Below are 13,145 nucleotides of genomic sequence, written 5' to 3'. Positions count from 1 at the left end.
GGTTAAAGAAGGATTTCTAAGCCTTGAGACAATTGAGACATGGATTGTGTATGTGTGCCATTCAGAGGGTGAATGGGCAAGGCCAAATATTGTGCCTTTGAAGGGGTTATGATAGTTGGTGCCAGGCACACCTGTTTGTGTCAAGAACTGCAACGCTGCTGGGTTTTTCACGCTCAACAGTTTCCCGTGTGTATTGAGAATGATCTACCACCCAAAGGACATCCAGCCAACTGTGGGAAGCATTGCAGTTAACACAGGCCAGCATCCCTGTGGAACGCTTTTGACACCTTGTAGAGTCTATGCCTCAATGAATTGAGGCTCTTCTGAGGGCTAAAGGGGATGCAACTCAATATTAGGAAGGTGTTCCTTATGTTTTGTACACTCAGTGTATTCCAAGTATGTACTGATAGTACATTGTATGTACACTACTGCTCGTCAAACATCTTGTTACAGAATCAGGGGCATTAATATGGAGTTGGTGCCCTCTTTGCTGCTATAACAGCTTCCACTCTTCTGCGAAGGCTTTCCACTAGATGTTGGAACATTGCTGCAAGGACTTGCTTCCATTCAGCCACGTGCGTTAGTGAGGTCGGGCACTGATGTTGGGCGATTAGGCCTGGCTCGCAGTCGACGTTGCAATTCATCTCAACGGTATTCGTTGAGGTCAGGGCTCTGTGCAGGCCAGTCAAGTACTTCCACACAAACCTTGACAAATAATTTCTGTATGGACCTTGCTTTGTGTGCTGAAACAGGAAAGGGCCTTCTCCAAACTGTTGCCACAAAGTTGGAAACACAGAATCGTTGAGAATGTCATTGAATGCTACATCGTTAAGATTTCCCTTCACTGTAACTAAGGGGCCTAGCCAGAAACCATGAAAACCAGCCACAGACCATTTATTCCTCCTCTACCAAACTTTACATTTGGCACTATGCATCGTGGCAGGTAGCGTTCTCCTACCATCCGCCAAGTCCAGATTCGTCCGTCAGACTGCCAGATGGTGAAGCGTGATTCATCACTTCAGAGAACACGTTTCCACTGCTCCAGAGTCGAATGGCGGCGAGCTTTACACCACTCCAGCCGATGCTTAGCATTGTACATGGTGCTTGTGGCTTGTGTGTGGCTGCTCAGTCATGGAAACCCATTTCATGAAGCTCCAGATGAACAGTTATTGTGCGGACGTTGCTTCCAGAGGCAGTTTGGAACTCGGTAGTGAGTGTTGCAACCGAGGACAGACGATTTTTACGTGCTGCATGCTTCAGCACTTGGCGGTCCCATTCTGTGAACTTGTGTGGTCTACCACTTTGCGGCTGAGCCGTTGTTGCTCCTAGACGTTTCCACTTCTCAAATCAGCACTTAGTTGACCGTGGCAGCTCTAGCATGGCAGAAATGTGACGAACTGACTTGTTGGAAAGGTGGCATCCTATGACGGTGCCACGTTGAAAGTCACGGAGCTCTTCAGTAAGGCCATTCTACTGCCAATGTTTTCCTATGGAGATTTCATGCCTGTGTGCTCGATTTTATACACCTGTCAGCAACTTTTGTATCTATAGTGAATGTAATGATGCATCTATTTTGGAATATTAATATATTGTATGTATACATTATGATTTACACTCAGTGACCAGTTTATTAGGTACCTATCTAGTACCGGGTCGGACCCACCTTTGCCTCCAGAACAGCCTGAATTATTAGGGAATATATACGTTGCTCAATTGGTATCAAGGGACCAAACGTGAGCCATGAAAGCATTCCCCATACCATTACACCACCGCCACCAGCCTGAACCGTTGACAAGCAGGATGGGGTCATGGACTCATGCTGCTTACGCCAAGTCCTGACTCTGCCTTCAGCTTGACGCCACAGAAACCTGGATTCGTTGGACCAGGCGATGTGTTTCCACTCCTCAATTGTCCAGTGTTGGTGATCATGTGCCCACTGGAGTCGCTTCTTCTTGTTTTTAGCTGATAGGAGTGGAGCCCGATGTGGTCATCTGGTGCAATAGCTCATCCCTGACAACGACTGACTAGTTGTGCGTTCTGAGATGTCGCTCTGCTCCATTAATTTGCCTGTTTGTAGCCCACCTGTTAGCTTGCACGATTTCATTACATTCTCCTTCGACCTCTTTGATCAACCAGCTGTTTTCGCCCCCAGGACTGCCGCTGACTGGATGTGACTGTGGCAGGACTCTGAGAGTCCTGCCACAGTCACAGACATGGGGGTCACCTGCCTCTCCCCTGACCCCCACAGGGTGCTGACTGGGCCCCCTGGACAAGGTGAGTTCCAAGGGGGCCAGATGGGTACAAGGCATGGTTTGTCGCACCATTCTCTGTAAACCCTAGACACTGTTGTGCGTGAAAAGCCCAGGAGGCCAGCTGTTTCTGAGATACTGGAACCGGTGTGCCTGGCACCGACGATCATACCATGCTCAAAGTCGAACAGTAACTAGATGCCTGTCTGCCTGCTTTATAAAGCAAGCCATGGCCACGTAATGATTTTTGTGAACGTGGTGGTGTACTTACTAAACTGGCCACTGAGTGTATAATAATATGTTGGTATCAATAAAGTATAGTATGATCATGTATTGTGTAGATGTAGTCTGGGCGATGGTAATGTATCTTTCAGTATGTGAGATGATATTAACATATTGATATGTGTAGGTGTGGCCAGCAGGCTCAGTGTTCACGCGGGGCCCAGGCAGGCCAGTGGCTGTGGAGCTTCGACATGGAGCAGAAGTGTCTCACCATCCAGTCCCTCAGCCCCTCCAACATCAGCCGGCAGGAGAAGAGAAGTGTATGTCTGTGTGTCTGTGCGTATGTGTGTCTGTGCGTACGTGTGTCTGTGCGTACGTGTGTCTGTGCGTACGTGTGTCTGTGCGTACGTGTGTCTGTGCGTACGTGTATGTTTGTATGTGTGTATTTTTGTGTGTGCGCGTGCATGCGTGTGTGTTCAAGTACATGGGTATGTGAGCACATGCTTTTATACAGGGTTGTTCCTTCATGTTCACACTGTGTGAGGGTTAGTTTTAGCCTGGCTGGATCCTGGCTGGCAGTGTTTGCTTGTTTTACGTCCAGTTTCACAGCAGAGATCAGAGATGGTTATCATATACATTCTCCTTGCAGATCCGAGCCAGCTCGTTCTCGCTCTCTCTCTTACATCTTCTCCCTACCTCCCTCAGATCTCTCTATCAGTCCTGGGCCTGGCCGTCCTAGAAGAGGACAAGTCGTACTGCTGTTTCTTTCACGACTCTGAGAGTCCTGCCACAGTCACAGACATGGGGGTCACCTGCCTCTCCCCTGACCCCCACAGGGTGCTGACTGGGCCGCCTGGACAAGGTGAGTTCCAAGGGGGCCAGATGGGTACAAGGCATGGAACCTGCTTCTCTATACTGTTTATACACACGCACGCACAAGCGCACACGTCATCATTTTAATGAGATGTTAAACGTAAGGACCTGTCTCTCACTAGTTCGTTAAAGTGTGTGTTGATTTATACAGGCCCATCAGCCTTTAAGCAGCAGTAGGTACAGTGTCGTTACAGAGCAGATGTATGTTGGATCCCAAACCTCTTTTTCTCCCAGTTTACACAGCAGGGAGTAATCTCCATGTCCGCCAGCCTGGGGAGCTAATCATTCAATTCATCCGTCACGTGTGTTTCATGCAGGCTTCTATCTTTGGGCCTGGGATAGTGCGGTATGGTTTGGCCTGGGATAGTGCGGTATGGTTTGGCCTGGGATAGTGCGGTATGGTTTGGCCTGGGATAGTGCGGTATGGTTTGGCCTGGGATAGTGCGGTATGGTTTGGTTGCATGCTTGGAGCCATCGATTTGTTTTGGTTAGTCATTTCTGATGCATTATGGGCATTAACTGTTCACACACATGCAGAAGTGAACTATCTTGTCCCCCTGTCTTCCCTCCCTCCATCCACTTTTTTCTCGCACCCCCTCCATCTCTCACCCCCCCATCTCTGTCTCCCTGGTTCCCATGAAAAGGATTCCTGAAGAGAGGTGGTTTGTTGTGGTTCTCAGGCCATGAGGGTTAGGTAGTTAACATGAGGGTTAGGTAGTTAACATGAGGGTTAGGTAGTTAGGCCCATCTGCCTGGGGGTATTAGTGAATAGAGAGAGACTCACACTGATCCCACAGGTATTACAGGGAGATTTGTGCGTGTGAGCGTTTGTATGATCTGCAGATGGTTCAGATAGAATCTCAGGAGTAAAGAGTCCAGTCACGGGATGTTATCATGGTTTAGTTCATGGTCTCAACAATTAAGTCAAGACGTTAAGTCGGTTTAAGTCTTGTTAAGATTCTCTTATCTAGAGCGACTTACAATTAGGGTGATTAAAACAAGGAAGATCACCTTAAAACATCAAGATTGTGAATTACTTTTTATGTGTACAAATGAGTGTTAAGTGTGTGTACTTGGCAAGTGAGGGAACATGTACATGTAACTGCCAGAATAAAGGAAACACTTGAGTAAATGAGGGATACAAAGTATATTGAAAGCAGATGCTTCCACACAGGTGTGGTTCCTGAGTTAATTAAGCAATTATCATCCCATCATACTTTGGGACATGTATAAAAATGCTGGACAGCCCATTATTTTGCCATTATATTTTGACTACAATGGCTATGCCCCCCATAGGACCACAACTCCCCCATCCAAAGGGCACGAGTGATCACTGAATGCTTTGATGAGCATGAAAATGATGTAAACCATATGCCATGGCTGTCTCAGTCACCAGATCTCAACCCAAGAATAAGAATTTCCCCTAGAAGAATGGTGTTGCATCCCTCACTTAGAGTTCCAGACACGTGTAGCATCAGTATCTTTCAAACTGTTTTTGCTTTGTCATTATGGGGTATTGTGTGTAGATTAATGTAATAAAATGTGGAAAGGGTCAAGGGGTCTGAATACTTTCAGAAGGTACTGTAGTGTACTACTGTTGACCAGGGCCCATAGAGAATAAGGTGCCATTTGGGACACAACCCATCACTCTCCTGTTCTCGACCTCCTCAAACTCTCCTGTTCTCGACCTCCTCAAACTCTCCTGTTCTCGACCTCCTCAAACTCTCCTGTTCTCGACCTCCTCAAACTCTCCTGTTCTCGACCCCCTCAAACTCTCCTGTTCTCGACCCCCTCAAACTCTCCTGTTCTCGACCTCCTCAAACTCTCCTGTTCTCGACCTCCTCAAACTCTCCTGTTCTCGACCTCCTCAAACTCTCCTGTTCTCGACCTCCTCAAACTCTCCTGTTCTCGACCTCCTCAAACTCTCCTGTTCTCGACCTCCTCAAACTCTCCTGTTCTCGACCTCCTCAAACTCTCCTGTTCTCGACCTCCTCAAACTCTCCTGTTCTCGACCTCCTCAAACTCTCCTGTTCTCGACCTCCTCAAACTCTCCTGTTCTCGACCTCCTCAAACTCTCCTGTTCTCGACCCCCTCAAACTGTCCTGTTCTCGACCTCCTCAAACTCTCCTGTTCTCGACCTCCTCAAACTCTCCTGTTCTCGACCTCCTCAAACTCTCCTGTTCTCGACCTCCTCAAACTCTCCTGTTCTCGACCTCCTCAAACTCTCCTGTTCTCGACCTCCTCAAACTCTCCTGTTCTCGACCTCCTCAAACTCTCCTGTTCTCGACCCCCTCAAACTGTCCTGTTCTCGACCCCCTCAAACTCTCCTGTTCTCGACCTCCTCAAACTCTCCTGTTCTCGACCCCCTCAAACTCTCCTGTTCTCGACCCCCTCAAACTGTCCTGTTCTCGACCTCCTCAAACGCTCCTGTTCTCGACCTCCTCAAACGCTCCTGTTCTCGACTCCCTCAAACGCTCCTGTTCTCGACCCCCTCAAACGCTCCTGTTCTCGACCCCCTCAAACGCTCCTGTTCTCGACCCCCTCAAACGCTCCTGTTCTCGACCCCCCTCAAACGCTCCTGTTCTCGACCCCCCTCAAACGCTCCTGTTCTCGACCCCCTCAAACGCTCCTGTTCTCGACCCCCTCAAACTCTCCTGTTCTCGACCCCCTCAAACTCTCCTGTTCTCGACCCCCTCAAACTCTCCTGTTCTCGACCCCCTCAAACTCTCCTGTTCTCGGCCCCCTCAAACGCTCCTGTTCTCGGCCCCCTCAAACGCTCCTGTTCTCGGCCCCCTCAAACGCTCCTGTTCTCGGCCCCCTCAAACGCTCCTGTTCTCGGCCCCCTCAAACGCTCCTGTTCTCGACCCCCCCCCCCCCTCAAACGCTCCTGTTCTCGACCCCCCCCCCCCTCAAACGCTCCTGTTCTCGACCCCCCCCCTCAAACGCTCCTGTTCTCGACCCCCCCCTCAAACGCTCCTGTTCTCGACCCCCCCCCTCAAACGCTCCTGTTCTCGACCCCCCCCCCCCCCTCAAACGCTCCTGTTCTCGACCCCCCCCCCCCTCAAACTCTCCTGTTCTCGACCTCCTCAAACTGTTTTGAACAACAGTGCTTTTATTCAGACATACAGACATGGTCAAGTCTCACTCTCATTTTCAAATCTTCATAAGACAGTTCTAAGATGAAGCTTAGACAAATATTTTCACAACATATTATTTTTAGAGACCTTGGCATTGTTGGGCATTGTGTTGGGTAGGGACGAAACATTTCATATTTATTGTTTTTCTCTTTTCTCATTCTCTCCGTTTCTCTCGCTCCTCAGATTTTGTCACGGTCACCCTGTCCTTGCGCTTCGGTAACGTCATCGTCACGGCGACAGAGTTCACCTTCTACGACTGTACTGCCGCCAAGCAGCTGTCTGGGAGCGTGCCGTGAGTTAACCTACCTCTCCCTCTCTGTTACCCACTCTCGCTCTCTCCCTATCTCTTTCTCTCCCTCCCTCTGCTCTCTTTAGCACTCTCTCCCTATTTTTACGTTCTCACAATTTTTCTCACTCGTTCTGGCTCTCTGTCTGGCTCTCTGTCTGGCTCTCTGTCTGGCTCTCTGTCTGGCTCTCTGTCTGGCTCTCTGTCTGGCTCTCTGTCTGGCTCGCTCGCTTTCTCTCTCTGTCTCGCTCGCTTTCTCTCTCTGTCTCGCTCGCTTTCTCTCTCTCTGTCTCGCTCGCTTTCTCTCTCTCTGTCTCGCTCGCTTTCTCTCTCTCTGTCTCGCTCGCTTTCTCTCTCTCTGTCTCGCTCGCTTTCTCTCTCTCTGTCTCGCTCGCTTTCTCTCTCTCTCTCGCTCGCTTTCTCTCTCTCTGTCTCGCTCGCTTTCTCTCGCTCTGTCTCGCTCGCTTTCTCTCGCTCTGTCTCGCTCGCTTTCTCTCGCTCTGTCTCGCTCGCTTTCTCTCGCTCTGTCTCGTTCTTTCGTTCTGTCTCGCTCTGTCTCGCTCTGTCTCGTTCTTTCGTTCTGTCTCGCTCTGTCTCGTTCTTTCGTTCTGTCTCGCTCTGTCTCTCTCGCTCTCTCTCTCTGTCTTGCTCTATCTCTCTCGCTCTCTCTCTTTGTCTTGCTCTATCTCTCTCTGTCTGTCGCTCGCTCGCTCGCTCTCTCTCTCTGGCTCGCTCTCTCTCTGGCTCGCACGCTCTCTCTGGCTCGCGCTCTCTCTGGCTCGCGCTCTCTCTCTGGCTCGCTCGCTCTCTCTCTGGCTCGCTCGCTCTCTCTCGGGCTCGCTCGCTCTCTCTCGGGCTCGCTCGCTCTCTCTCGGGCTCGCTCGCTCTCTCTCTCTCTGTCTCGTTCTTTCGTTCTGTCTCGCTCTCTCGCTCGCGCTCTCTCTCTCTGTCTTGCTCTATCTCTCTCTGTCTGTCGCTCGCTCGCTCGCTCTCTCTCTCTGGCTCGCTCTCTCTCTGGCTCGCACGCTCTCTCTGGCTCGCGCTCTCTCTGGCTCGCGCTCTCTCTCTGGCTCGCTCGCTCTCTCTCTGGCTCGCTCGCTCTCTCTCGGGCTCGCTCGCTCTCTCTCGGGCTCGCTCGTTCTCTCTCGGGCTCGCTCGCTCTCTCTGGCTCGCTCGCTCGCTCTCTCTCTGGCTCGCTCGCTCGCTCTCTCTCTGGCTCGCTCGCTCGCTCTCTCTCTGGCTTGCTCGCTCGCTCGCTCTCTCTCTGGCTCGCTCGCGCGCTCTCTCTCTGGCTCGCTCGCGCGCTCTCTCTCTGGCTCGCGCGCTCTCTCTCTGGCTCGCTCGCTCTCTCTCTGGCTCGCTCGCTCTCTCTCTGGCTCGCTCGCTCTCTCTCTGGCTCGCTCGCTCTCTCTCTGGCTCGCTCGCTCTCTCTCTGGCTCGCTCGCTCTCTCTCTCTCTCTCTGGCTCGCTCGCTCTCTCGGTCTTGCGCTTTCTCTCTCTCTCTCCCTCTCTCTCTGGGATACAGCTGGTGATCAAATCTAATTTTATTTCTCACATGTGCCGAATACAAGAGGTGTACACCTTACAGTGAAATGCTTACATACAAGCCCTTAAATAACAATGCAGTTTTAAGAAAAAAATTATTATAATTAAGGAGCAACAATAAAATAACAGTAGTGAGGCTATATACAGGGGGTTCCGGTACAGAGTCAATGTGAGGGGGCACCGGTTAGTCAAAGTAATTGAGGTAATATATACAGTTGAAGTCGGAAGTTTACATACACCTTAGCCAAATACATTTAAACTCAGTTTTCACAATTCTTGACATTTAATCCTATAAAAAATTCCCTGTCTTTGGTCAGTTAGGATCACCACTTTATTTTAAGAATGTGAAATGTCAGAATAATAGTAGAGAGAATGATTTATTATAGCTTTTATTTCTTTCATCACATTCCCAGTGGGTCAGAAGTTTACATACACTCAATTAGTATTTGGTAGCGTTGCCTTTAAATTGTTTAACTTGGGTCAAACGTTTCAGGTAGCCTTCCACAAGCTTCCCACAATAAGTTGGGTGAATTTTGGCCCATTCCTCCTGACAGAGCGGGTGTAACTGAGTCAGGTTTGTAGGCCTCCTTGCTCGCACACGCTTTTCAGTTCTGCCCACAAATTTTCTATAGGATTGAGTTCAGGGCTTTGTGATGGCCATTCCAATACCTTGACTTTGTTGTCCTTCCTGACTGATGTATTGAGATGTTGCTTCAATGTATCCACATAATTGTCCTACCTCATGATCCCATCTGTTTTGCGAAGTGCACCAGTCCCTCCTGCAACAAAGCACCCCCACAACATGATGCTGCCACCTTCGTGCCTCACGGTTGGGATGGTGTTCTTGGGCTTGCAAGCCTAACCCTTTTTCCTCCAAACATAACAATGGTCATTATGGCCAAACAGTTATATTTTTGTTTCATCAGACCAGAGGACATTTCTCCAAAAAGTACTATCTTTGTCCCCATGTGCAGTTGCAAACCGTAGTCTGGCTTTTTATGGCGGTTTTGGAGCAGTGGCTTCTTCCTTGCTGAGCGGCCTTTCAGGTTATGTCGATATAGGACTCGTTTTACTGTGGATATAGATACCTTTGCACCTATTTCCTCCAGCATCTTCACAAGGTCCTTTGCTGTTGTTCTGGGATTGATTTGCACTTTTCACACCAAAGTACGTTCATCTCTAGGAGACAGTACACGCTTCCTTCCTGAGCGGTATGACGGCTGTGTGGTCCCATGGTGTTTATCTGAATACTATTGTTTGTACAGATAAAGGTGGTACCTTCAGGCCTTTGGAAATTGCTCCCAAGGATGAACCAGACTTGTGGAGGTCCTGGCTGATTTCTTTAGATTTTCCCGTGATGTCAAGCAAATAAGCACTGAGTTTGAAGTTAGGCCTTGAAATACATCCACAAGTACACCTCCAATTGACTCAAGTGATGTCAATTAGCCTATCAGAAGGTTCTAAAGCATGACATCGTTTTCTGGAATTTTCCAAGCTGTTTAAAGGCACAGTCAACTTAGTGTATGTAAACTTCTGACCCACTGGAATTGTGATACAGTGAAATAATCTGTCTGTAAACAATTGTTGGAAAAATGACTTGTGTCATGCACAAAGTAGATGTCCTAACCAACTTGCCAAAACTATAGTTTGTTAACAAGAAATTTGTGGAGTGGTTAAAAAACGAGTTTTAATGACTCCAAACTAAGTGTATGTAAACTTCTGACTTCAACTGTACATGTAGGTAGAGGTAAAATGACTATGCATTGATAATAAACAGAGAGTAGCAGCAGTGTAAAAGGGGGGGGGGGGGGGGGGTGAGGACAATGCAAATAGTCCGGGTAGCCATTTGATTAACTGTTCAAGAGTCTTATGGCTTGGGGGTAGAAGCTGTTATTAAGAAGCCTTTTTGAGCTAGACTTGGTGCTCCGGTACCGTTTCCCGTTCCTGTAGCAGAGAGAACAGTCTATGACTAGGGTGGCTGGAGTCCTTGGCAATGCTCTCGATGGTGCAACTGTAGAACATTTTGAGGATCTGAGGACCCATGCCAAATCTTTTCAGTCTCCTGAGGGGGAATAGGTGTTATCGTGCCATCTTTATGACTGTCTTGGTGTGTTTGGACAATGATAGTTTGTTGGTGATGTGGACACTAAGGAACTTGAAGCTCTCAACCTGCACCACTGCAGCCACGTCGGTGAGAATGGGGGCGTGCTTGATCCTCCTTTTCCTGTAGTCCACAATCATCTCCTTCGTCTTGATCACGTTGAGGGAGAGGTTGTTATCCTGGCACCACACTGCCAGGTCTCTGACCTCCCTATAGGCTGTCTCATCGTTGTCAGTGATCAGGCCTTCCACAGTTGTGTCCTTGGCAAACTTAATGATGGTGTTGGAGTCGTGCCTGGTCATGCAGACATGGGTGAGCAGGGAGTACAGGAGGGGTCTCCTGAGGGGCCCATGTGTTGAGGATCAGCGTGGCAGATGTGTTGTTACCTACCCTTACCACCTGGGGGCGGCCTGTCAGGAAGTCCAGGATCCAGTTGCAGTGGGAGGTGTTTAGTCCGAGGGTCCTTAGCTTAGTGATGAGGGCACTATGGTGTTGAACTCCGAGCTGTAGTCAATGATTAGCATTCTTTTTGTCCAGGTGGGAAAGGGCAGTGTGGAGTGCGATAGAGATTGCATCATCTGGATCTGTTGGGGCGGTATGCAAATTGGAGAGGGTCTAGGGTTTCTGGGATGGTGTTAGACGTGAGTGCTACGGGTCGGTAGTCGTTTAGGCAGGTTACCTTGGTGTTCTTGGGCACAGGGACTATGGTGGTCTGCTTGAAACATGTTGGTATTACAGACTCGGTCAGGGAGAGGTTGAAAATGTCAGTGAAGACACTTGCAAGTTGTTCAGCGCATGCTCGAACTACACGTCCTGGTAATTTGTCTGGCCCTGCGGCCTTGTGAATGTTGACCTGTTTAAAGGTCTTACTCACATCGGCTACAGAGAGTGTGATCACACAGTCGTCCAGGACAGCTGATGCTCTCATTCATGCTTCAGTGTTGCTTGCCTCGAAGCGAGCATAGAAGTAATTTAGATCGTCTGGTACGTTTGTGTCACTGGGCAGCTCGCGGCTGTGCTTCCCTTTTTTAGTCCGCAATAGTTTGCAAGCCCTATCACATCCTGCGAGCGTCGGAGCCGGTGTAGTACGATTCAATCTTAGTCCTGTATTGCCTGTTTGATGGTTTGTCAGAGGGCATAGCGAGATATCTTATAAGCGTCCGGGTTAGAGTCCTCCTCCTTGAAAGCGGCAGCTCTACCCTTTAGCTCAGTGCGGATGTTGCCTGTAATCCATGGCTTCTGGTTGGGGTATGTACGCACGATCACTGTGGGGATGACTTCATCTATGCACTTATTCCCGAACATATTCCAGTCTGTGCCAGCAAAATAGTCCTGTAGCTTAGCATCTGCGTCCTCTGACCACTTTCTTATTGAGTGAGTCACTGGTGCTTCCTGCTTTAGTTTTTGCTTGTAAGCAGGTAAATAGACCGCTACGAAAAATTTAGATGAAAACTATCTTGGTGAATAGTGTGGTGTACAGCTTATCATGAGATATTCTAACTCAGGCGAGCAAAACCTTGAGACTTCGTGCACCAGCTGTTTTTTACAAATAGACACAGACTGCCACCCCTTGTCTTACCGGAGGCAGCTGTTCTATTTTGCCGATGAACCGAAAACCCGCCAGCTGTATGTTATCCATGTCGTTCAGCCACGACTCAGTGAAACATAAGATATTACAGTTTTTAATGTCTCGTTGGTAGGATATCCTTGATCGGAGCTCATCCATTTTGTTATCCAATGATTGCGCGTTGGCTAGTAGGACTGATGGTAGAGGGGGTTTACTCACTCACCTACGAATTCTCAGAAGGCAGAAGTGGAATATCTGGCCATAGGAATGCCTTGTCAAGCTATAATATCTTGTAATACCTTTATTAACTGCATATATTTGGCTGTGTTAGCCATAGAGATGCATAGAGTGGACACTTGACCACAAAATACTATGATTGCATGGGCAGTGACATCTCTATGGTGTTTGCACATGCACTCACTCAATTACCTTTCTCCTTTCCTTTCCTGGCACCTTGTTCAGAGCACTTCAATAAGGAACCCGCCACTAGATTCAATAACATGACCCCTTTTTTACCACTTGTCCTAGATTGCCAGAAATTGGATTAGCCTGTGTGCCAAGCTTACTCTCCCTCTCCCCTCCTCCCGTTTCTCTCTCATCTCCTTTCTTGCATTTTATTTTCTAACAGCCTTTCTGTTTCTTTCAATACCCTCAACCTTTCTTTTTCTCTCCACCCTCTCTTATCCCAATCCCCCCTCCCTCTCTTTCTCTACCCCCCTCCCTCTATTTCTCTACCCCCCTCCCTCTATTTCTCCTCCTAGTTGCCGTGGTTGTGTGTTGAGTCGCTGGGGCTGCAACTGGTGTGTGCACCAGCACACCTGTACCCACAAGCCCGCCTGTGACGAGGGGGTTATCATCTATAACGAACACGTAAGTCACACACACTGCGACAACGGTCAGTTAGCTCGAGATCGAAAGCTTGTTGCACTTGAGGTCAAGACAGAAGAAAAGGGAGGAATGTTGCCACTCGCTATATCGTTCGCTGTAGAGTTTGGTCCATCTATTGCACCCTAGTGTGGCATGGTAAGTCTAGGCTGTTTTGGGCCAATACATTGTAGATGGTTGAGTGAAAGACAGTCTCTAATGTGGCAAAACAGAATGTTGGGAGCCATTAATAACCAGACACTTATTCTCACTGCACCTCATGTCCCAAAACAAACATCCA

General features: G+C 48.8%; 1 protein-coding gene across 1 annotated transcript in view; it reads left to right on the top strand.

The window, feature by feature from the left end:
* LOC120065424 (plexin-B1-like) overlaps positions 1–13,145 on the top strand; it is a 166,299-nt gene that overhangs the window by 115,129 nt on the left and 38,025 nt on the right. The window contains exons 8-11 of the mRNA XM_039016429.1: positions 2,659–2,791; positions 3,177–3,333; positions 6,665–6,773; positions 12,742–12,850. Of these exons, the coding sequence (XP_038872357.1) occupies positions 2,659–2,791; positions 3,177–3,333; positions 6,665–6,773; positions 12,742–12,850 (508 nt within the window). The remainder of the gene's footprint in view (positions 1–2,658; positions 2,792–3,176; positions 3,334–6,664; positions 6,774–12,741; positions 12,851–13,145) is intronic.

The sequence above is a fragment of the Salvelinus namaycush genome, chromosome 20 (genome assembly GCF_016432855.1).
Source record: "Salvelinus namaycush isolate Seneca chromosome 20, SaNama_1.0, whole genome shotgun sequence".
Lineage (NCBI taxonomy): Eukaryota > Metazoa > Chordata > Actinopteri > Salmoniformes > Salmonidae > Salvelinus > Salvelinus namaycush.
This window is presented reverse-complemented; position numbering and strand designations above follow the sequence as displayed.